General features: G+C 55.9%; 1 protein-coding gene across 1 annotated transcript in view; it reads left to right on the top strand.

The window, feature by feature from the left end:
- The window catches only part of RNF115 (ring finger protein 115), a 32871-nt gene that overhangs the window by 5936 nt on the left and 3479 nt on the right, over positions 1-23456 (top strand). The window contains exons 2-7 of the mRNA XM_044449274.1: positions 10698-10756; positions 13267-13324; positions 18509-18705; positions 19244-19318; positions 19845-19917; positions 21975-22068. Of these exons, the coding sequence (XP_044305209.1) occupies positions 10698-10756; positions 13267-13324; positions 18509-18705; positions 19244-19318; positions 19845-19917; positions 21975-22068 (556 nt within the window). The remainder of the gene's footprint in view (positions 1-10697; positions 10757-13266; positions 13325-18508; positions 18706-19243; positions 19319-19844; positions 19918-21974; positions 22069-23456) is intronic.

The raw sequence follows: 23456 nt of genomic DNA, 5'->3' as shown, positions 1-23456 counted from the left end.
ACCCCTTCCTAAAACATTTGGCGCTTAGAAAATATTTGCAACTTCTTCCCCTCTTGACCCCTGCCTTTGCTATTCTCCCTTTTCTCTCTGTTGGATTATGGATAGTAAGTCCCTTAAATTCCTGAAACTGGGGAGGAAGGAGGGTATGGTTATATTAAGTTATTTTTACTAGCTGTTTTAAACTTGTTTCTTCCCAGATGTGTTGGACTACAACCCCCATGATTCCCATGCATGCTGGATATGATGGGCATTATAATTCAATCAGTGTGTGTAACAGACCCCTTGGATTTCCCTTCCGTGTTGTAGACCATTGGGCCTCCAAGTGCTTCTGGCAGTTCTTTGGTGGGAAGACGGAGAGGAGCTTCTCCAGCATCACTGACTTTGTCGGCGCATTCCGCAGCCACACGGAATGGCATTGGGCATTTCCTAGGACACTGATCTTGAAAACAGCTCTGTCAGGGCTCTTGGGATGGGGTGGTGGGATTCCATAATGTGTGTGGATCACATCAGGAACTGGGATTGTCGTAGATCACAAACTGGATAGGAGTCAGCAACATGATGCGGCTGCAAGAAGGGCAAATGCTTTTTGGGGCTGCATTAATGGAAGTATTGCTTCCAAATCCCATGAAGTACTAATTTCCCTCTACTCAGCACTGCTTCGGCCTCTTCTGGAGTCCTGCATCCATTTCTGGACACCACAGAAAGAAAGACGCAGCCAAGCTGGAAAGGGTTCAGAGGAGGAAAGCAAGGATGACCCGGGGCCTGGAGACAGAGCCCTGTGAGGAGGAAGGGGAAGAACTGGGCATGTTGAGCCTCGAGAAGAGAAGACTGAGGGGAGAGAGGAGAGCACTCTGCAAGTACTTGAAGGGCAGTCACAATGGCGACCGCCAGGATTTCTCCTCGATCATCCCAGAGTGTAGGACGTGGAATAAGGGGCTCAAGTTGCGGGAAACCAGATTCTGACTAGCTATCAGGAAGAACTTCCTGACCGTTAGAGCAGTGCAACAATGGAACCCGTGACCTCCAGTGATGGTGGCCTCTCCCACCCGGGAGGCATTCAAGATGCAGCTGGGCAGCCACCTGAGAAGGATGGTTTAACTGGGAGTCCTGACTGAGCAGTCAGTTGGACCTGATGGCCCTCTGGCCCCTTCCAACTTCCAATCCTGTGATTTAGGGACAGAATAGCTCAAGGGAACCAACGTTCAACTGGGATGCCAGGAAGCACTTCCTGACAGTCAGGACCCTGAGGGTGTGGAATGGGCTTCCCCGGGAGGTGGTTGAGGCCCCACTGGTGAGGGTGTTCAAGGATAGGCTGGACGTCCACATGGTGGGCATGTCGTGAGCGGAGCCAGCTGGTGCTGGAGGTCCCTTCTGACTCGCTCTGTTTTCTATGTTTCTAAAAGAGACGGAAAAAGGCGAGCACGCACAGGCCTTTACTATATAAAGAATGGAAACTGTAGTTGGGTGAAGGCAGTAAGAATTCTCTCTGAAAGACCGTGTGCCTAGATCCCAAAGATTCTGAGGATTCCGTGTGCCTAGATCCCAAAGATTCTGAGGATTTCTGAAGCAGAAGTAGCCTAACACTCATTCTGTATTTGAGGTGCATAATACGTACATACCTATGTTTCCTCAGTTCCTCGTGTGTTCCGACTGTATTGGGCTGCATTCCTGGTCCTTTGTAAGTCTCTGCAAGAGTCTTTTTGGCTGAGGAGTGGGATGGAAGGGGCACCATATACTTTTCCTTTTTAAAAAAAACCCTACAGGGGCTGGAATTCCTTTTTCCAAGTTAGGGCGCCAAGGACGACAAAAGCTTGCCATGAGAATGCTTGTCTTATGGAAAGCCTTCAAGGGCTTGCTGTCACTTTATCTGGAGTCAGACTAGCTTCTCATGAGAGGCCGTATGTAGAGCCTGAGTTCTTCAGCAGAGGAAAAAGGCAGAAAAATCAGACAGGAAACGGCGGCAGTAGAGTGTGGAAATATTCCAGGCCGGACCGAAAGTGGTGGCAGTTTCCCTTCCTGTGGGTAGCCAGCAGCCACCGGGCGCTCTTAAACAGGTGCTGCACTTCTCATGGATGCTGGCTGGGTAGGAGTAATGAAATTGGAGATCCCCGTCATTATTTGTGTTGGTGCTGTCGGCCTTGTGCAGCTGGAATGGTGTTAAGCGGCAGAACAGCTGTTGCGTGTGCCCTGCATTGCTCTTGCTCCTTAGAGCGACGCAGCTGCAGTGTCTGCTGGGAACGCACCTGTGCTACGGGTTGACATGCTGGAGCAAAATCCGATGCTCGTGCTACCTTTGGTGGTATTCAGATGCATTTGTAGAATGCCAAAACACATCACTGGCCGCAGATGCTAAATTTGAGCAAGCTCTCTGTAGCCAGGCGTTCATGGTCAACTAAAGAGTTCGTTTCCTTGATTTCTCCATGCTTACAGGGCAGTTTTGCCTGGCAGTGGTCCCTGCGTGTGCGTGTTGCACCTGCCTGTTGGAAGGATGGCCTACCTGTGATCGCCTTTGCTCCCTAACTGGTTGTTGTGGCTGTTACTGCACCGCATTGATATCCCCCATCCTCTTGTAAGGAGCCCGCAGTGTATCTGCCATTCGGGTTGGGCTGAGAAGAGGTGACCGGCCCGAAGTCACCCAGCGGGCTTCGTGGCCAAGTGAGGGCTTCACCCCGGTCTCCTGAACCCCAGTCTGGCACTTTAACCACCATGCCACACTGGTTTTCCTGGTGCAACCAGCATGAAAGCAGGGTAGCAAATAGGACTGGCGGCCCTCTCGATTGATCTCGGCCCACCAGCAACGGCTTTGAGTGATGGCTCCGCCCATTGAAGCTGAATCTGCTGGTGTGGTTGCTTGGGCAGATCTCCAAATCGAAGGGAGCTGCGCCGTTGCGTGTCTGCCTCCCCACACGTTCATTTGGTTTGTGACTGCTGCTCTTCAGGTCAGCACTTCCTGATGGGGCCAAGTGTATTGGTGGGCCATCTTCAAGGAAGCCCTGAGAACCTGGTTGTCAAAGCAGAAAGCAGCCATGCCCTAAAACCTTTAACTGCAGTGCCCATCATCCCCAACAATGGGCCTTGCTGGTTGAAGCTGATTGGAGCTGAATTGCAGAGCATCTTGAAGACAGCAGTGTGGGAAAGGCTTTGTGGATGCCATTTTGTCAGGGAGCAAAAAAAATGGAGGGGGTGGGTGGAGAATGTTTCTCCTTACCCAATATGAAAGCTCGGTCCCTACATTGCAAGGCGCACGAATTGTTAACCACTTGGTTATGAATGAAACAGGAGTGAAGCCAGCTCTGTTGGACATCACATCCAGGGACCGCGTCCCCTGGGGTGCGCACTTCAGCAGGAGCCGCCTGCGGCATCCTCCTCTTTCCTGCCGTTTGCTCATGATCACTCAGAGTGTGTTCAAAACCTGGGCCATTGTGATGTGCAAGCCAGGTGCTTGAGCAAACAAAGCGTAGCGGATGCCCCTTCAGCTCAGCAGAGGAGTCCGCTGCTGCTGGCTGGGAAGGCTCTAAAGGATGAGATACATTCCTGGACTGCCACCAGCTGCTAGGCTTAATCGCTGGGTGGAATTTCCCAAATCGGAGGCAGAGTGCCTTTTGTGAATGCCAATGCCAATTTGTGAGCACAATAGGCAGGGGCAACTCATGCTTCCCAGAGCTTGGGCGCCTCCTGGCCATTGTGAAACAGGATATTGGGCTCGATTGCCCCTCGGTTTGATTCAACAGGATTTTCCTGTTCTCCCCCCCACCCCACCCCTCTCTCTGCTTGGTCACGTGATTGCTTGGCCCTAATCCCAGCACTTGTGTTTCTTGGCCCTGACCTGGTGCTGGTTGGAAGAAGCACAAGGACCTGGTCGCGCATCCAGCCTTCCCTTGTGCCTGTTCAGTATTTGCCTTTACAAAAGCCATTACTGCAATAAGAGAGGAGGCTTGTGCATTGTCGGAATCCTTCAGAGACCTTTGCCTGTCTGCACACTCTGCGGCCAGGTAGAGCGTATGTCTTTGTTGAATCCTTGCCTGTGATGGATGCGTTCTCTGGTGCTGGGATATAGACCAACAAAAAATGCCTGGGATTGATCTAGTATTGAACTCTTTGCATGCACAGAAGCTGCTCCTAAGAGTTCCTTTTTCTTTCCCTTGCGTATATCCCACATGTACGTTTTCTAAATTTAACAGATTTTTATCCCAGTCCTCAACTACAGAGGCTTCCAGACAAGCTTATCTGCCATCTGTAAAAGAAAACAGGCCTTCCTTGCAACTTACAATCGAAAAAGACAGGGCATCAAAAATACTTTGCTACCAGGGGTGTGCTGTCCCCCTGACCAGAATGCTCAGGGGGATCTTGAAATGGAAACTGAAATTAGGGCAGCTTTTGGAAGAAGCAGCAGCGTTGCAATAATGGGTGAATTCAGTTGGCCCGGTATTGATTTTTCTCCCTTCCTCTTAATCCCAGAATGCAACAGGGTCACCCCCTGAAGTTGACTGGTGGGACATTCAGAGCAGAGACAGGCAAGGGCTCCTTTGCAAGGTGAAGATGTAGCAAAGGCCATCCACCTGGCTCTAAAAGTGCGGGGGGGGGGAATTCATGGAGGGGAAGTTTGTGAGTGGCTGCCACTCCCTGCAGCTCCAGAGTCACAGGCAGTCTACCTGCCTGCACCAAGTGCTGAGGAGCAGGGCAGGAGGGAAACTTTTATGTGTGTTTCTTGTGAGAGGTTGACTGGTCACTGTTAGACAGACTTTGGCCCAATCCAGCAGGACTTTTCTGATATCCTTACATTCTGATGATTCACGGAGAAAAAGGAACAGGAAGGGAAGAGATGTTGGCTGTTGGGTGATACAGTACTGTAAGAAACAGATGACTGTCTTGTGGCTTTCCACTCCGTTTTGGATGGTTTGAACCAGGTGTGTGAAGAATCTGTGGCAGAAGATAATTTTCTACCTGCAAACAGGATGGGACTTTATCAATCTGGGCTTTTTCCTCTCCTATGACACCTCCAAGATCAGAATGTGTGGGCAGGTGCTGTATGCAAGGTTTCTGGGAAATTCTGGCCTGGGAAAATTTCCCACTTTTCATAATGGATAGAGATCCGATTGTTTGTCTGCTTTTTAAAATGTTACGTGCATTACATGCTAATCTTTGACACAATAAAAGACCTGAGAAGTTTTTCTCGTTGCTGGAGGTAAATCAGCTGATTGGGCTGGCAGAGGGGCCTGCAAACTCATTAGGCTGTTCCAGGATGACAAGCAAGAGCTCAGAGTTTAAGCACAGCAGGTTTCCTATTTAGTGCAGGGATTGATGGGGAAAGTTGAAGGAGAGTCTGGGGAAAGAGCCGAACCGTCTGGGACTCAGTGTCAGTGATCTGCAGTCTTGCAGCCCGAGGACAACCAGCACAGCACCAAACTGCCTTGGAAGAGAACGTGGATGCCGTCACGGTCTGCACTGTCCAACTTACCAAGCAATAGGAAAGGTTTTTAGCCCTTCCTAGAAGAGCGTGTTGCAGGGGAGTTCAAGGGGAAGAGGGGAGAGAGTGGGCTAACATGGGACACATTAGGACATCACGTGCCCTGGAACCGTGTCGCCGAGACCAGGGGGTTTTCATGGACGATGCCACAGAACGATGAGGAAGATGGTGTGGGCGGTGCAGGCGGCATTAAAAAGCAACTCAAAGATGGACGAGCCGGGGATCATGGTTGCAGGGTCCCTGCTGAGGGGGACACGGGCTGCAGTGTGTGTGCCGGACATGTCTTCCTGCGAGCGCACTGCCTTCCTGGAGGCTGCCCTGGCTAACGCGGAACGGCTGGCAGAGTATGGTGCTCTGTGTAGGAGGGAGGAAGAACCGGGGGCGCGCCTGCTACTTTCACCCACCCTTTCTGTTGAAGGTCGGAGCCCTGGAAGAGAAAGGAGGGTGCTGAACATGGGCTGGAAAGGTTCACTTCCTGGACGGTGGCCTGCAGGAGCAGCACGAAGGACTCCCTGCAGATAATAAGTCGCTCCCCCAGGAGGAAGATTCCTCATGGGAGGAATTAGAGCTCCCAGAGCAAAGAAAACTCCAGAACAGCCCATGTCAGGAGACGCTTCAGCTCCCGGGGAGAGGCCCGCAAGTCCATCCCTGCATGGCCTGGGGGACTCCGTCTCTGAAGCAGGGGCTGAGGGGCCCCGAGAGGCCTCGAGAGCCACTTGGAGAAGGCGCGCTCGTCTCCAAACGGGACGGCAGCAAAGCAGTCTGGGCGGAGAGGAATCACAATCTGCAGCTGAGCCCTGGCTGGGGCGCAGGAGGCTCTGCCTGGCTAAGCAGTGTTGCTGGATCGGCCTGTGTGCCTTGTGCCTCGCTTCCCGGGGCGTCCGTGCCGCCGGCCCTCGCTTGGCTCTGCTGCTTGCTGCATGTCACACCTGCCTCTTGGCCTTGGATGAGCCTCAGGCCCTCCCCTGGAACCTGCCTGTTCGCACAGTGCTTCCTGCTCGACTGATTTGTTGACATGCCCAGCCAGGACAACGGGGACTGGGAGCTGTATTTTTTGGCAGGAGCCTCGCAGCCATAATCAGGAGGGCTTTGAATGGACTCCTGGGTGGGAGATGACCAAAATTCAGTCCTAACTGTGGTGCCAGGAATTCCGGACAAGAGCACCCATGTCAAAGGAGGCCGTAGGACGATGGAGCCCACAGGTTGCAGGAAGATCAGGAAGGTGCGATGGTGGCTTTTCTTGCCTGTATTCTGATCCACAGAACGCAGGAACGAACACAGGAGGAACTTGAAATCCTAGCACGGGGTGGCAAATATGGCCCTATAAATATCCCTGGGACTTGCTGAGAAAGGTGTTCAAAGGTGTGGTGCTTAGAGTGTTGGGCCAGGGGACCCCGGAGGTCCACGTTCAAGTGTCCTCTTGGCCATGAGAGCTACTGGGAGACTTTGGGCCAGTTGCTCCGGCTCAGCCTAACCTTCCTCACATGGTTGTTGTGACGATGAAGTGAAAACCTAGCAGGATCCTGGGGGCAGTGATCAAGGTCTAGACATTTTCCGGTGCTCTGTAGTTTCCTGAGTTCCTTATTAAGATAGAAGGGATGCCCGCTGCAGGTGCGATATTTGGCAAACTTGGCAGTTTCTAAGATTTTCGGGCAGTTACTACTAGCAGATACATGAGGTGATTCCCATTCGTGCCCTTCAGAGGGTTCTCATTGGCAAATGCGTGAGCCGGCGCAGAGGCTGCTTTGCAAACTGGGTGGGCAGGGAATAAAAGAGGCAAGCAGTTCATCAGGAGCTCTATATTGCACCAGTTTTTAATTATGAGTTGTAAAAGGGAAAATAGATGAATGCTTGACAGTGATACACAATTCTTTGAACTGCTACAGTTTGAATCCATCAACAGTTTTCGGTATGTGAAGGACGTGGTATGTGCTACTGTCTATGTAGTGTTAAAATATTATAGTAAAAGTTTCTATATAATATAACATTTAAATCATGTTATGTGTGCTTTATTTTTTCTGAAACATTTCTGGCCAGCTATTTGTGGTGTATTAGGACAAAAAAAGAAGACGAGGCCACTTCTTTTTGCCTTTGCTTATGCGATATGAGTATCGAATGCTGAATTCATTTGCTATTCTGAAGCATCAGTCCTGGGCAGAATTCTGGAACAGATGATTTAAGCGGTCAGGCTGTGAGCCTCTAGAAAATATCTCTAGTTTGGGGGATTGTGGGAATACTGTGGACATGATATATCTCCTTCAGCAAGCTTTTGGCCAGGCCTCCGAGGTGGTAAAATGTGAGTTGGATGCTACTGCTGTTGAGCGTTTCTGCAGCCAGTTCATCACCCATAGACAACTATTTTTAATTAATGGAGCGCAATCTCAGCAGAGTGTCCTGGGCACGGTACTGTCTTGCATTTTTAATAAATGGCTTGGATGAGGCGGTGGCAAGGTTGCTGATCAGACGTGCGAGTTGCTGGAGGCTGGGACAGATTCATCTTGATCGTCTCCTCTGTGGTGCTGGCAAAGGAGTCGCATTTAGGAACCAAGGAGGTAGAAGTGTAGGATGCGGGGAGTCCGGGCCTGGCAGCACTCGGTGTTTCTAGCATGTCATACAAAAAGCATTTAATAATACTCTACAGTTATAGTTGTAAATGGTGAACAATGAGGAAATATTACTGTTGCAAACTAATATACAAGGCACCCGTCTTTCAGCAGTCAGAAAAAAGCATTTGAAATACAGACCTCACTGGATTCTTTCAGAAACTTCCTTGTAATATTCAGAATGCCTCAGTGCTGGAAGGTAGATAGGGCTGACTTTACAATATCTGTATATAAAGGTTTTCTTTTTAATCCAGCAGTTCCTTGCTAAATGAATTGCATGGTCTCGATCTCAGCGGTTGAAGAGACAGAGAACTTCCTGTCCCGATCCTGCGTTCCCTTTGCGCTGAGATCAGAGGTGGTGGACCTGGGAGATCCTGGGTCAAGGACCTGCTCAGCCATGGCTTTGGGCTAGTCACTCACCCTCCGCCTGGTCAACTTTGCAGAGGTGTTGTTGTAGGTGCAATTTAGTGGAGGAGGACTCTTGCAAGAGGGAAAAAGGTGGGCCGTAAATGCACTGTAATAGGAATAGCAATGTCCAGAGTAAATGTACAGCAGGACCCCTATAGCCACTGATTCAGTTACTGCTTTCACTTAACCACAGTCGACCTCGCTCCAAAGGAGAGTCCAAAAGAAAAGTTTTAAGGTGCCAAATAGAAGTCATACAGTGCTTCCGTTAAGTGAAAGGTCTCGATTTAAGAGGGGAAGAAAAAATTCATATGCTGAGGTTGCTACGATGTATGGTAAGAACGGATCTACTATGGATGGAACTGTGGAAAAAGAAACATGTGTACAGTATAGTGTTTGCTATACTGCAGTTTCAGGCATTTGCTTGGGGGCTTGGAACCTTCCTCTGTGGATACAGGAGTCCTGCTCTCTATATAAATATAACCAGTGAGAATCCATCCACCCAGATGAGACTGGTGCCCCGGACCACAGACTTTTCTAAGCGCTAAATCTAACTTGAAAAAGCAATGCAGTTTATACCAGCATTTAACTTTTGGGGGCAAACTTTTTTTTCCCTGCAAAAGAGGTGCATGTTCCAAAGCAAGTAATGGTTTCAAAATGCTTCCTTGCGTGGACATATTGCGGCTGTTAAAGATCTAGACTGGTCTCATACTCCCTGCTCATTGTCACAGGTCAAAGTTTGTGCATGTGGAGTGCAAAGGGCTCTTTGGAGTGGCTCCCGCGTGACCTTACTTGGCTCCGTCCCTCTTGTAAATGCATCCTTTAACTCCATGGCATCCCATTCATAGCCTTCTGTACGTGGGAGCCTAAGAAGGGTCTGACCCAGGGTCCCATACACACGGTGGCAACCCAGCTGCCCGCAGGATCCCCCAAGCAGGGGGGTGCAAGGCCTCCCCCTCAGCCCCTGGTGCGCGCAGGCGGGCCGCCTCCGGGGAAGGAGGGCGCACGTGGCCCGCAAGGCTAGGGGCCCACAGCCCCCTCCCTCGTGGATCTGCCAGCCCCCGTCTGAAGCCGCCCAGGGGGTGGCCGTACCACTGCCCCCGGCAGCACATCCCACAGCTCGGCCATGCACCGTGTGCTCCCCCGAATCCGTCCCAAGTCTCCCACCAGCAAACCCATGGGATGGCCCCGGGTTCAAGCGCCATGGGGGCGGGGAAGAAATGCCTCCCCTCCCCTTTCTCCACACCGTGCCTTATTTAATGTCTCCCCTTCCTCGCCTTTTTTCCGAGCTGGACAGTCCCGGTTGTTGCAGCTGCTCCCTCTGGGAGCGAGCGCAGCCCCCGATCGTTTTCCTTGCCCTTCTCTGTCCTCTCCCACTCAATAATGTCCCCTCTCAGGTGCGGAGGCGGGAACTGAATGCAGTATTCCGAACGCAGCCCCACCAGAGATGTGCAGGAGGGGAGGGAGGTCTTGCAGCTCTGTTTTCTGTTCCATTCGAATTATGCCTGGCATGGCGTTTGCCCTTTGCCTCATAACCTGGACCCGCAGAAGTATTTCTCTCATGGAACCTTAGGGCTGGAAAGGGCTGTGTCGGCCACTGAGTCCACCCCTTTGCCCAGAGCTGGACCCCAGTTTGAAGCGGCCTCGGCAGGCGGCCGTCCAGTCTCTTCAGTGTGAAATGCTGTCCCATCTGTGGGCTTCCCATCGGCCGTGGTCAGTAATTCACCCCCTGCCCCCTACCCACCGCATCCAGATAGTATTCTGGCTGCCGCGGTTCTTCGATCTGCCCCCGGCTGTCTCCTGTTGCCCACTGCCCCCCCCCCCCGTGCTGGTGGTGGAGGTGGCATCCTGAGGCCTGTCGATCGTTGGTGCACTGTCTCTCTCGCTCTTGTCTGCCCTGAAGCGGCTGCTGGCCGTTTCCAGTCTTCGTGTGACGGGCGCCTCGGGGAGAACCGAGTTCAAACCCCACGGAGGCGCAGGGCCCCTCACTGACCCTGGGCCCCCGCGAGCGGCTGTCTCTCAGCCTGACCTACCACGCAGGTCCGTCGTGAGGATAAAATGTGTCTACGCAGAGGTGGGGGGGTCGTTTGGCAGGCTCCCAGGCCTTTGCCTGCCCGTTGCTGACTGCTCAAATGCCCAGGGCTGGCTTTTGTGTGGGTATTTTCTGCCTGACCGCATTTTGGGCCTAAAACTACCGTCTCCCTCCCTCCCTCTTTCTGCAGGAGTACACGTGCCCCAGATGTGATTCCGGCTTTATTGAAGAAGTGACAGATGATTCCAGGTATCTTTTGCCACATGCTTATGTCAGTAGATGCGCTTCCTATGTCTGAGGTTGAGTGAAATCGGCCACAGTTTGCATGTATTGCCCATGGAACTTCCCCCAGATGCTCAGTGCTGGGATTGGCCGGGGTCTGCCGGGATTTGCTGTCCACAGAGTGGGGTTTTTTTTGGGGGGGGGGTCCTGCTCTTCAGCTCCCGCAGAAAGAAGTGTCAATGACTGTCTTTCAGAAGTGGAAGCAGTTGCGTTGGCGGGGAGAGCCTGTTTTTCCTCTTTGATTCTTAGCTTATTGGCAGAGGGGGACATGCTGGTTAGAAATGGAAGATTATGCCAGCCAAATACCTGGCTATATTTTGTCCTGAGCGTATGGTAGCTAGGTTAAAAAAAAAAAAAAAAAACAACCATCCTACAGGGTATTATGGCCTGGCTGCCAAATTTGGCATGAGCCCTGGTATGACTCAGTGTCGCCTTCTGGGCTGGAAAATCTTCATGCTCCCTGCTCTTCCCCCCAGCGCCTCGCCACTTTGGAATTCAGAAGTGTCGGCTCAGCCCTGTGCTGCCTCCTTGTTACGCATGGGAGCAAGCCGCCTCCTTGTGCATTTGTGGCCGTGGTGTTGCTGACCCCGCCCCCCGGCCCCTGTGCTCCCACCTGGTCACAGGAACACAAGGCTTCGATCGTGCCAAGGCTCCTCTGTTGGGGTACTCTGCTTCCAACACAGGGCAGCCAGATACCTCTGGGGTTCCCACCGACATGGAATGTGGGGCCCTAACCTTTCCTGCTTCCTTCCCAGCATGTGGTACGTGAAGATAGATTGCAGCTGGACAGGGAAGCACCACTTTCCCAGCATGGCTGTTTATATCCACATGTATAACTGCCTGACATGTCTGCCTTCCTTGCTACAGTTGAGTGTCGGGGGTTCCACTTCAGCGCAAGGGACAGGCATTTCATGTTCTGGGAACTTTTTGCCAAGAGCCAGGGCGTTGCAGCAAAATTTGGGCCTTGAAGAGTGCAGGTGCAGCCGCTTCTACGGACGTGGACATTGTCCTTGACCCAAAGCTCCCAGTGTAACTTACAAAAATTAAGGAGGAAACCATCTTCACCCCAGGCTTACAGCCTAAAAGATGCAACACAAAAGGAAATAGCATTGCGTGGGAGGAGGAAAAGGAAAGACAAGCAAATCTCACCCCCCAGAGTTTAGTTTCAAAATCCTGAAAGGGCTTGTTCTGGCCAGGAGGGGTGAGGGGAGCCGCCTGTACGTGCTCCTGTGTGGGACCAGGGTGATCTCCCCGTGACATGCTGCTCGTCCAGGGAGGCTGGAGGTGCCCTTTGGCTTCTCCTTGAAATAGAAACGTTTTGGCAAAGGTCAAGGTGGCTTTTCTTCCACCTGCGCAGTCTTTCCTCCGAGGCCAGGCCCGGACCAGGGGCTTAGCTATGCCGGGCAGGCTCTCTTGCTCCTTACACAGCGCAACACTTTTCCCGTGGGAAACTTTTCCACGGGGCACGATGCCTTAAATGCAGCAGAGCACCGGCAGTCTCCATCTGCCAGGCTTTGCTACTGGCCAGATTGCGGCTCATGTGCAGCTTGGTGGTCTTGCTTAGCCACACCAGGGGCGGCGGCAGCCCCCCGCCCCCCACCCCAGCTCTCCTGCCAGGGCCACCAAGCAAAGGCCTTCCTCTACTCCCAGGCCCTTGACAGCCTCCGATGGGCTTTCAGTGAGTCCTGGGAGCTGTACCGTCCATCGTCAACTGCTTTTTGCATTAAAGGCTGTGTTGCTGTGTCTTTCGATCTCAGGCTAGTAGGTTGTGACGTGCTGCCGCATCGTCTCTGGCTTAGGGCGCTGCTAGGAACGGGCGCCCCTGCGAAGCGTCTTGCCCGTAGATGCAAGGCTGGGCCCTCCATTGTGCAGCCCGTCCATCTCCTCTTTGGTCCTCCTCCTTTTCTCCTGCCTTCGACCTTCCCTTGCGTTCCTGCCTTCTCCAGGGAGCCTGGCCTCGTTAGGTCGTGCCCAAAGCAGGCCAGCCTCCGTTCTGTGCTGTCCTTTTGAAGTCACAACCTTCATAAACTTCCCAGGAAGGCGCGGCGCCGCCGTTGGGCGCCGCCGAAATGAAACGAGGGTCGCTGGCTGGGGGTGGGCTCGGGTCCTTGGCCAGAGGCAGGAACGCCCCGTTCCGCTTCCCGTGGCTCGGAAGGGCCAGCGGTGGCCTCGCACCCCCGAGCATCCCTGCAGGGTCGCTGCGCGGCCGCGCCGATGCATGACGCTCCGTGGGGGAAAGCGCTGTCGGCACCTGTGCCGTGCCGCTTCTTTGGCCCAGGAACTGTGCAGTCCACCCTGCCCGCCCTTTCCCTCCTGCCCGCCCACGTGGCCTCCTGCTCCTTGGCGGAGAATCTGCTCCCGCAGCCAGCCCTCGGCCTATATTTAGCCCCAGCCCCAGCCCCAGCCCCACCCAGGAGGCGGGCCTCCCCGGCCGTATTTCTGGGCCCCCTGTGTCCTCACCTGATGTCTCTCCTTAGTTTTCTAGAAGGCGGCGGCGGCGGGATCGACGACAGCCCTTCCACCCCATTTGCGGAGGTAAGGCTTTTCCTAGGAATACGTTGACTGGCGGGGGGGGGGGGGGCAGGACGTGTGGAACAGGTGCACCGGTCGGGGGCTGCGCTTTAGGCAGCTCATCTGTTCCCACTGCTGTGCTTTCCTTCGGCTCTTCAGGGGGATCGCTTTAGGGAGAGGAAAGTTGTGAAGCGCTTGACCAGAAAGGTAGAGAAGGACAGGTTGCAGAGAAGCCAGAAGTCGCAGTTCATGGCTGGGTGGTGTCTAAATTACCTCAGGACAAGAAGCTTCAGGTCAGCGATGTTTTGTGCGAGACGCCGAGCCTTTCTTCAACAAGCAGGACACTTCCAGGGGCCCGTTTTTTTCTGAAACTGTTGGCTGAAGGGAAGCAAGGCTGGCAGGGCCTTTGCTGAAAAGGCCGACTCACTGCTTTTTGCAGATGTATTGCAAGCAAGTTAATTATAAGCATGTTAATTATAGCGCTGAGCTGAAGCAATTGTATATTTAGGTGGGTGACTGTTGCAGATTCCTCTGAGATGTGCTTGATTTGGTGTCTCATCCCACAGAGGAGCAGGCAGGGGCTGGGTGAGCAGGAAACATGTGTGACGGAGCCCAGCTCCCAGCCCGGCCCGTCTTCCCGTCACCGCCAACAGCGCCCCCTTTGCGTTTTAGGCCGCTTAAGGCAGAGCCTGGAAAGTGGAGCCAACTCCGGTCTGAGTCCTGCCTCAGTTGCTGCCTCAGAGACCTGCCATGTTGTCCTGGCCTCTTTCACTTCCCAGCCCCAGTTGGCATGTGGGGCACTAATACTGATCTACCTTGCAGGGTTGTTGTGTGGATTATATACAACATAGTACACACTCAAGTGCCCAAAACTTGATTGTCTGTTATCTTTCTTCATAACACTTGGAGTGGGTGACCGAGCCGGCCGTCACAATTTGAATTCTTCCTGCTGGGCCAGCTCAGTGTGGAACACATGTTCTGTCTTTTTCCACCCACCCCCAGGTTTGCTTTCACAAGGCAGGTTGTGCTGAGAATGACCAACTCGCCCTTTGGTCACCTGGTGGGAATTTGAACCCTGGGTTCTTGGGATCAATCCAGCCCTTTTCCTGTTGTCCCACATGGACTTAATTCCTACACTGGGGTGGGTAAGGGAGCAGAACATTGCAGTCTAGTGGTTAGAGCAGTGGTCCCCAGGCCTTTCTGGGCTGCCGCTCCCTTTCCTCTTGGGCAAACCCCTGGTGCCCAAACATCTCTTTCTTTCTATTCTTGCTATTTGCTCTACTGCAAAGTTAAAACAACCAACTGCCCCCCGGCCGGATCTCTTCCCCACCCACTCTGGGCATCGCCGGGTTAGTGCAGGAGACATTGAAGGGCATTTTTGGCCCCTCTGGAGACTCCAGAGCCCTTGTTCTTTCGTCACGAGTTTTACTCGCATCTTTCTTGGAACCGTTTTACAGTATATCCTTTTTTGTCATGTTGTGCTGTGTTCTTCCTGGCTGTGGTTTCGGGCATTAGCTGACTTAGGCACACTTAGTGGTGGAATGTGGGTAGTTGTTGCATTGTGTGTTGTTGACGTGTGGGTAGTCAAGTAACAAAACAGTTTTGTGACCATGGAGAAGCCATAGTTTGTGTCCGGGATGTAAATTATGGGTTGGTCATGATTAACAAACCATAAATTATTATTGCTGGACTAGGATCAGATATCACTAGAGTCCACAGCTCAATGACAGTCCTCGCTCAACTTAAACCTTGATTTTTAGAAAAGACAAAGCCCGAGGGGAGCTGGAGATGAGAGGACCAGCAAGTGTAAGCGTATAACAAGTCAGCCTCTTTCTGCATGCGATCCAGCGTGTTCCGGCTCCTCAGCTCTACACGCGGTTTCCTTCAGAATAAAGCTGCCCTGAAAATAGAGCTTCCCAGCAACCCCTGGAGGGCCACTGCTGCTTCTGGATTTAGCACCTCCACTCAGCATATCAAAACTTGCTGCTGTTTCAGCAACCTCAGCCAGCTTCCCATCGCTGAGCTCATCCTCCTCTTCAGTTCCGGCTGTCACAGCCTTGCTGACGCTGTGTGAGGCAAGAGTGTGCCAGGCGCGGGCTGGCCTTCGGTCTTGCTGCTTCGAGGGCGTGTGAGCCACGCCATCCGTCTGTTTTGAACGTCTAACTGCCCCGCAGGGATACTGCACCTGAGCCCCGTTTTGTCAGATAATGCAGCTCTTACTTGCAGACCTTAATCCTGGCTTCCTCAAACTCCTTGGGGCAGGGGTGTGTGTGTGTTAATATGCCTGGGGGCTGACTGGTTCGGGAGCACCCAAGCACTAACCCTGTGTGGCCCAGAGCTGTGCAGTTGCAAAGGGACGAGGGGCTGGGCTTCCAGCAATCTTCTGCTCTTCTCTGCTCATAGTCCACTGAAATTCAGACCATCCTTGCTTTTGGTTACCCTGGACATTTTGGAAGGGTTGGTCACAGCTACGTTCCAGAGTCAGACTGCCCCCCCAGTACTTGATCTTCTGCTTACGAAAAAGTATGTGCATAGGAAGACACAGAAACAGGCCTGGTGCAAGTGTAACTCACCATTCCATCTGTGACTTGTTGAAACAAGCCAGGATCGGAAACCACAGTTTGATCTTGGTTTGTGTCAACAACCATAGTTTAAACTAACCAAAGCCTGTTGTTGGCTACAATGGCACAGCACAGACGAGTTTCAAAGTGGAAGCAATGCTTCCAGTTTTTCCCTCACACCTGTGCCAAGGGAGGGTCGGGCAAGTCCACAAGCTGCTACGGTTTATTCCAAGTGCGGTTGGTCTTGCCCAGCATTGCATCTAAAGCAAGGCCGAGAAGACAAAATCAAGAGCGGCCTCCGCCACTGAAATTTCGCAGGCTGGTGGCAGTGAAAGAGGTAGCAGGCCATCCTTCAGCTAGTTTTCAAGCTAGTCTTGTCCCTTTGAAGGCTTGGTTGCCGCTGAGAATTGCCAGTGTTTTGGCTAAGTGGGAGAGAGTCCCTGCAGGGGGAAGTGACCCCCAAAGTCTCCACTTCTGCTCTAGATGGTATAAATAATGTCTGGTCAGCTTTATTCAGAAGTCTTTGCTTGGAAAAGAGGAAAATGTTGTAAAAGCAGCCCATTTCTTGTAGTGGCCTTCCCCAGCCTGGTGCTGTCCCGATGAGTTAGACTGCAGGTCCCATAATTCCAATGGTCAGGCTGGCTGAGAATTGTGGGAATTGCAGTCCAACGCATCTTAAGATCCCCAGTGGGAGAAGACCACCTTTCCAGCTCGCATATTTCACAAAAATGAAAGAGGGTTTCCACACGATGCAGCTCTTGACTGTGAACGTGTTGAGAGTCTGAGCCTTCTTGCCCCGGGGTCCAAAGTGTCCCAGGGCCTTGCTGTCTTGGGGAAGCCTTGTTTCCAGCTGCAGGAGCCAGTCACTCCTGCTCCAGAACCCTGGCCCAGGATTCCCTGCAAGTAGCCGGTTCTCACATTGGCTTGGTTCACACAACATGAACAGGGGATCTTAAAACACAGATATTTCTATGATTTCTAGCACCTTCCGAACTGCTGGCAGCCAGAGAGTGCTCTCCACGGTATCAAGCATTTTTAAGGATTTGTTTATTTCATGTATTATATTTATATCCCGCCTTTTTCCTTTTTAAAGCACTCAAAGCAGCTTGCATCATCCTTCTCCCCCTGTTCTCAGTCTAAACCCCACAACAACAACCTTGTGAGGTAGGCTGGGTTGAGAGTCTGCGACTGGCCCAAAGTCATCCCGTGGGCTCCATGGCTGAGTGGGGACTCGAACCCGGGTCACCCAAATCCCCGTTGCGCACTCTTAACCACTGCATTACACTGACTCTCAGAAGCTTTTTGGGAATTGGCTCAAAACAAGTGAACAGCCAACTATCAATCTTTTCCTGTGCTGGTATGGACTGAAATCTCCCTTCTAAAAAACCCAAACTCTTCTAGTCTGGAGTTGCCAACTGAATTTTCAACCACCCCTACTTGGAAGTTGGTCTGTGGACCATGTGCAGTGAATAAGAGCCCCAAGCAAAGGAACTGAGCGCCCCAGAGTGACTGACTCTAACTGAGGGACTGCAGCTCAGAGGCATAATTGTTGGCATGCCTTCGGAAAGCACCTGAGTCAGTCCTCACCGTCCTCAGGTAGGGCTGGAAAACCCTGGAGAGCCCTCGCTGCTGGCCCGTGCTGACACTGCTGGTCTAGATGGACTGAGGAACAGACTCGGTGGTTTCCCAGATGGAGCAGGAGAGCTGGGCTCCAGAGAACGCCGGGGCTTGAATTTCACCTTGCCCGCCTGGAAACCATGCCAGAGCATTACTCTGTGTCAAGTGATCTGGGAGGCTCAGCTTACCTGCAGGCACTGAGCATCTGGCTGGCAGGTGGTTTTCGGGTGCCCAGGCCCCCAGGTGCCTGGCAGGCCCTGCTCAGGCGGCAGGAGGCAGTTCGCTTTGCAGGCCCGACCAGCTGTTCGCCCAGCGGCACCCTGTACCGGGCGCAGAGCAGCCCTGCCTCGGCGGGATGTCTGGCTCGACACTGGCTTGCTTTCTGCAGCCCACCCCCTCTGCAAATGCTCAAAACTGGGTAAGCAACCCTGCCGGTTTTCAAGGCCGCCCTGAGCAGTGGGCTTGTACAGGCGTTGGGAAGCACGGCTCCCGTTTGCCGTCTTTCGCCCCATCTGCCGTTTCCTGGCGTCCAGTCGCATTTGTGTCTCAGCGCTAAGGAGCTGCAGGCCGGAAGCCATTTCCAGGGAAGGCGCTGCAGGGGGAGGAAGAAGGGCTGCGAGTCCCCTGGTCTTGGGCCCGTGAGGCCGCGTGCCGTTCCTCTTGGGTGGGCTTGGCGTATTTGCCAGTCTGTTGAGGTTCTCGGCTTCCGACTAAACACGTTTCCAGTGCTTAAGACTGTGAAGGAGGGCCCAGGAGTGAATGGCGAATTTCAGAGGCCTGAGCATGAGTGGCTGGCTGGTGTTCCAGAGCTCTGCACCATCGTACGCCTCCCCCCACGAGGAGCGGAGGCAGAATTAACTCTGCATTTTTGGCAAATTTGCATGGGTTTATGCACCAGGACCTCCTCTCCATCTCCCGGCATGGCACCTTGGTGTGTTTCCATCCGCCTTGCACGCACGCACGCACGCACGCACGCAGCGCTCGTCCTTTGGGCTCGTTTGCTCAAGTGCCTCCCTTTCCGCTCCTCCAGTTCTGGGACCAGCTGGATCGCTCGATGGTCTTTCCGTTCCTGAGCAGCTCTCTGGACCATGACGGCAGAGACAGCGAAAGGGGCCACCAGGCCCACGCGGACTTCTGGGGGCCGAGCAGGCCCCCGCGGCTGCCCATGACGCTGCGGAACAGGCCCCGGTTCACCACACGGCCCAGCCGGTCGCCTGCCATTGAAGGGTAAGGATGTGCCAGGGGGCAGGGTGCGGGGGGCCCTCTGGGGGCAAAACGCGCTTCCGGAAGCAGCCGGGTGGCTTTTCTGTGCCTGGGTGCTCTGCCTCCGAGCCCAGGAGTCGCCGGGCTCCCGAAACCAAGGCTTGGAGAGGTGTGGAGGTGCCGGGCTGGCGTTCACGGGCGGATCTGGGTCTGTGCAGACCGGGCTTCAGCAAAATCCCAGCGGGCTAAATTAGCATTAACGGCGACGGGGTGGTGTCTCTGGCGTGGTTGGGACTCTGTCGGCCCACCTCTCTTGGTCCCACACGGTACCTTTTTTCTGCCCCATCTCACATACACCAGCCAAGGAGAACGTTTCGTGTCTTGGCCAAGGGGGTTTTAGGATCTGCGGCCAGAAAAAGTCTGCCAGGTTCTTGAGGTGCTTCAGGAGACGCCCCTTTGCGCAGGCAAGCCCGGCTGCCGCTCGTTTGCACACGTGCTTCTCCCCTCCCCTCCCCTCCCCTCCCCTCCGTCACCCCGTTCCCAAATCTTCTCTCCTGCACAGAATAATACAGCAGTTCTTTGCCGGCCTGTTAGCGAATTCGACAGTTCCGGGCTCCCCGCCTCCCCCTTTCTCTTGGTGAGTTAAGGCTGCGCTTGGTGACGACTTTCACTGGCTGTTCTGGGTGCTGGCGAGCAGCGTGCTGAGGCTTGGCCGCACTGCCGTGGGGGCGTGTGGTGAGGGGAGCGGCGAAGGGGGGCGTTCCGGCAGCCAGGGGTCGGAGATTTGGGACCGCCCTCTCCAAATCGCCCCTTTCCAGCCTGTTGTCGTGGGGACAGAGAATGCCTCTTGGGCCGCGACTCCCCTCCCCTCCCCTCCCCCGAGCTCACACCTGGACTCTCCTGGGGGCTCAGGCGTCCCTCACCTGCTCTCCTGCCCCGCTGGCCATTAGCTGCCCCTCCCGGGTGAGGCAGCCACGTGGCAAGCTGGTTTGGGGCACTGAAGGCCATGATTGAGGAGGAAAGGCCTTTCGCCGGCTGTGTAGGGTTTTACCGTCCTGTGACTCAAAACGCGGGGTAGTGAGGCCGGCCCCCCAACTCACCCCCTGCCCTCCCCGAACTCTGCAGTTCCCCTCTTGAGTGTCTCTCCCTCTCCCTACCTCCAGGGGTGGCATGTTGCACTCGAGTCCTGGGGACTACGCCTGGGGACAGAGCGGCCTGGATGCTGTTGTCACACAGGTAAAGAGGCCGGCAGGTCGCACCTGCCCAGAGGCACCTTCCTCCTCTTGGCACCGGCTGCATCGCACCTTCCCTCCTGAGCCAGGCGCCTTCGCCTGTTGGGGCTGGGAAGCCGGGGATGTGGCACGCCGCCTCCAAGCCTCCGCATGGGGCTGCTCGGCTGCACACCTCACGCAGGTGCAAGGTGGATTCCTGCCGCTGGGACAGGAGCAGGACATGTGTTGGTTTCAGAGCCGAGGGCCCGAGCCAGCAGGACGGCACGGCCCCGTAATGCACAGCCCCAGGTCACAATCCAGGGAAACGGTCCGGAGGTCGAGTCCCAGGGCAGGCAGGAGGGAGGAGGCAGGGGCCTGGTCTGGAAGGGTGAATGGAAGCAGGAGGCGGGCGGGCACCAGGATGAGCCGGGACGCGAGGAGCCCCGGAGACCACCTGCGTGGCTGTGGCAAGAGGCCCCTCCTGCCGGCCTCCATTGCCCTTCCGCGGCTCCCTGCCGGCGCCTGCCAAGGTGTTCCTGGCCCTGCAGGCGCTGGCAGGGTCGCTCAGGCCCCAGTCCTGACCGTGTGGCCCTGCACGGTGCTCCATCTCCCCCGTCCGCATCGCCGTCTTGCCCTTTTGACCCCGTCCCTGTGCGGCACGTTGGCCGTCTTCGTCCTGGGGGGACTGAGGCGGCGAGAGCAGCTCTCCCGAGGCGCCTCATGCTTCCTCGCAAAACCACGCTCTGCAGCCGAGCCTCCCGGCTTCTGCATTGCGCTGGTTCCCCGCCAACGTGTGCAATTGGCGTTGCAGAGGACCCTTCCAAATGCTGCGGGAGTGTTGAGTGCGCCCGTGCTGGCTGTGTCGGCAGGTTCAGGCCTGTGGGCCCCAGCCGGCCTCCCTGCAGACCTCCACCCGGCTGCATGCCCTGCCCAGCCTCATGCCGCTTGCCCCCTCCGGCCGCCGGTTGCCAGTGCATTCTGGGCTGAGCTTCCTGGCCTCCAGGCGCTTCCCCTCCATCCTGCCTCCCCTGCGGCCCAGTTTCTGACAGGAATCGCTTGACACTGGAATGGGCCTTTTTGGGTGGGGGCTGGTGGGTTGGTCCCGTCCGTTTGCCTTCAGCCTGGCCCTGAATGTAGCCTGGGGGCTGGAAGGGGTTCCCCAGCCCTGCCGCCGGGTCTCAGTCCTCCAGCCCGGCCTCTTGCTCAAGGGTGCAGCACGCAGCTTGGAGAGACGCTGGCCGGCCTGAGCCGTCAAGCCTCCCGCCGAGGGAGGGGAGCGTGTGAGCCGAGCCGCGAAGGCGGCCCTCCCCACCCAGGCGTCACCTGCCTTCCGTGGCACAAGAGCTGCCTTCTGCCGCCCCATGCGGGCTCGGCGAGTCCGGAAGAGGCCACGCTGGTAACTCGTGCAACTCACTCTTGGGTTGCCCTCACGCAGGACTGGGGCTGCAGCGGGCCGGCCCGGCCGATCCCCGCAGCCGGCTCGTCAGGCAGGGCTCTGCTGCCGTGCGTGTTCAGCCCGTGGGAAGTGGGGTGCTCAGGAGATGCAGCCCTTCCTCCTGGCGGAGGTGCAGCATCCCCAGCCGCTCCGCCACGTGGGCCGCCCCAGAGCAGGCTGTGTCGCAGGCTGGCCTAACGGTCCCCACCTGGAGAAGCGGCGGAGGCCGGGGGGCGTCGTGGATGCTTGCTGTGCGCAAGGTGCGGGTTCCGAGGAAGAGCTGTGGTGCTGCAGTGGGGCACGGAGCGTGCCCTTCCATCCTGCGGGACGATGCCGGGGCTTGTGGCCGCACAACGGAGCGGATGTCTCCCGGCACTCCCCAGCTCCTGCGTGCTGCGTGCGGAGGAGAGGTGGGCCGGCCGGCGCGGAAGGTGGCCTCCTGCTCGCAAAGGCTCCTGCAGGGCCCGCCCCCCCCACCCCCCGTTCTGCGGCGTGAGCAGCTGCGTTTTGCACCTGCCCACTGTAAGCTCTGCGCTCTCCTCCTGTGGGGAGTTCTCTCCCCTGCTCTCAGACGTCGCAATGACCGCATTTCTGCAGTGAAGCATAACCGCCTCCTTTCCCCCCCACCCCCCTCGCCGCTTTTGCAGCTTCTGGGACAGTTGGAAAGCACGGGACCCCCCCCGGCAGACAGAGAAAAGATTTCTTCTCTCCCGACAGTGACCATCACTCAGGAGCAAGTGGGTAGGTTGCTGCCTTCCTGAACTGGGCCCCCCGCTCGGCCCCCTCCGACGAGCTGGGTCACGGTTCCCATCGACCGACGGGGACAGTGGGAGCTGCAGTCTGACGGGCTTGGAGGGCCCCGGCAGTGCTCTGCACCAGGAGGTTCCCCCGCCCTCCCGCCTCCCGGTCGTGCATCCCATTCCTGAGCCTGCCTTTGGCGCTTCCCCCCGGGTCCTCGGCTGCTTCCGCCCGGCCCTCCCTCCGCCTCCGAATGCACTTGCGGGTGCAGCTAAACTGCTTGTCCTGAGGTGCAGCCGGCATTTCATGCACAGAGCTTGTTTCGGACGGGGGGGGGGGCGTCCCTGAGCAGGGTCTGGGGGTAGCTCAGCGGGGTGCTGAAGGCACCTCCCAACCACCGCGTGCCTCTGCAGCCCAGCGGCAGTTGGCAGCGTTTCTGCGGGTGTCTGAGGGAAACCCCAGGGACGCGGCGGGACGAGCCATGACACTCGCGGGGCAGCGGCAGGCGGGGGGGGCCACGTGTGATGAGGGCGAGGGGGCGAGAGCGCCTCATGGGGCGTGTTTTGAAAAGGGAGTGGGGTGAGGAAAAGCAGCCTGGTGCCGCAGCTGCCCTGCAGCCCGCTTCGCTTTTCCGGGGTGGGAGGGGGCGCCTTTTCTGTGCGCTCATGAATTCCCCTGCTGAGTTCGTAGCCCGCCTTTCCGGGCAGTCGGTTGCCTCCCAAAGTGACGTGTCTTGGCAAGCAAGGAGACGGTGCCTGTGGTCGGGGCTGCCAGTCAGATCTCCAGGGCGGGGGGTCAGTGCCAAGGCCTCAGCGGGCAGCTCGGGCCGGGCCGGCCTCCCCAGTTGCTATTCAGGTGGCTCTGGCTCTGTGGGCCCAGCGGACGGGTTCGGGCCACTCTTCCCTGTGGCCCAGGCAGGGCGGCTCCCTCTTTCGGGGGGGGGGGGGGGGGGGGGCGGCAAAGCAAGGACCTGCAGGCAGCTCCTCTCTGGAGCACGTGGGGGGAGGTTGCTCTCCCCCTTCCCGCGATGTGCCCCATTTCCCATGAAGGCCTTCTTCCCGCCGGCCCTCGCAGGCCCCCTCAGGCTGAGCGGCTCCTCAGCCAAGGGTTCCTTCCTGCTGGGTGGAGCCGCTGCCCCGTGCTCACGCTGGTTCCCAGGCAGGCCGGCCCCACGATGCTGTGGGGCCACAACCATGGAGCGGGAGGTGGTCTGGGCAGACCCTGGGGCCTGTTCCTTGGTGATCTTTTAGACGGCTGTGACGCGGCTTCTCCGGGCAGCTCAGCGTGGCTTCCAGCAATGCAAAGCCCTACTTTAAATAGGAATAACGCTTCTACCACCACAGTAATAGTCCTGCCGGGCAGCGGGGGGGGGGGGGGGGCCGGGGGGGGGG

Source organism: Varanus komodoensis, unplaced genomic scaffold, assembly GCF_004798865.1.
Source record: "Varanus komodoensis strain SLA01 unplaced genomic scaffold, ASM479886v1 scaffold57, whole genome shotgun sequence".
Taxonomy (NCBI): Eukaryota; Metazoa; Chordata; class Lepidosauria; order Squamata; family Varanidae; genus Varanus; species Varanus komodoensis.
The sequence above is the reverse complement of the archived record's forward strand: the minus strand, read 5'-3'. Positions and strand labels throughout refer to the sequence as shown.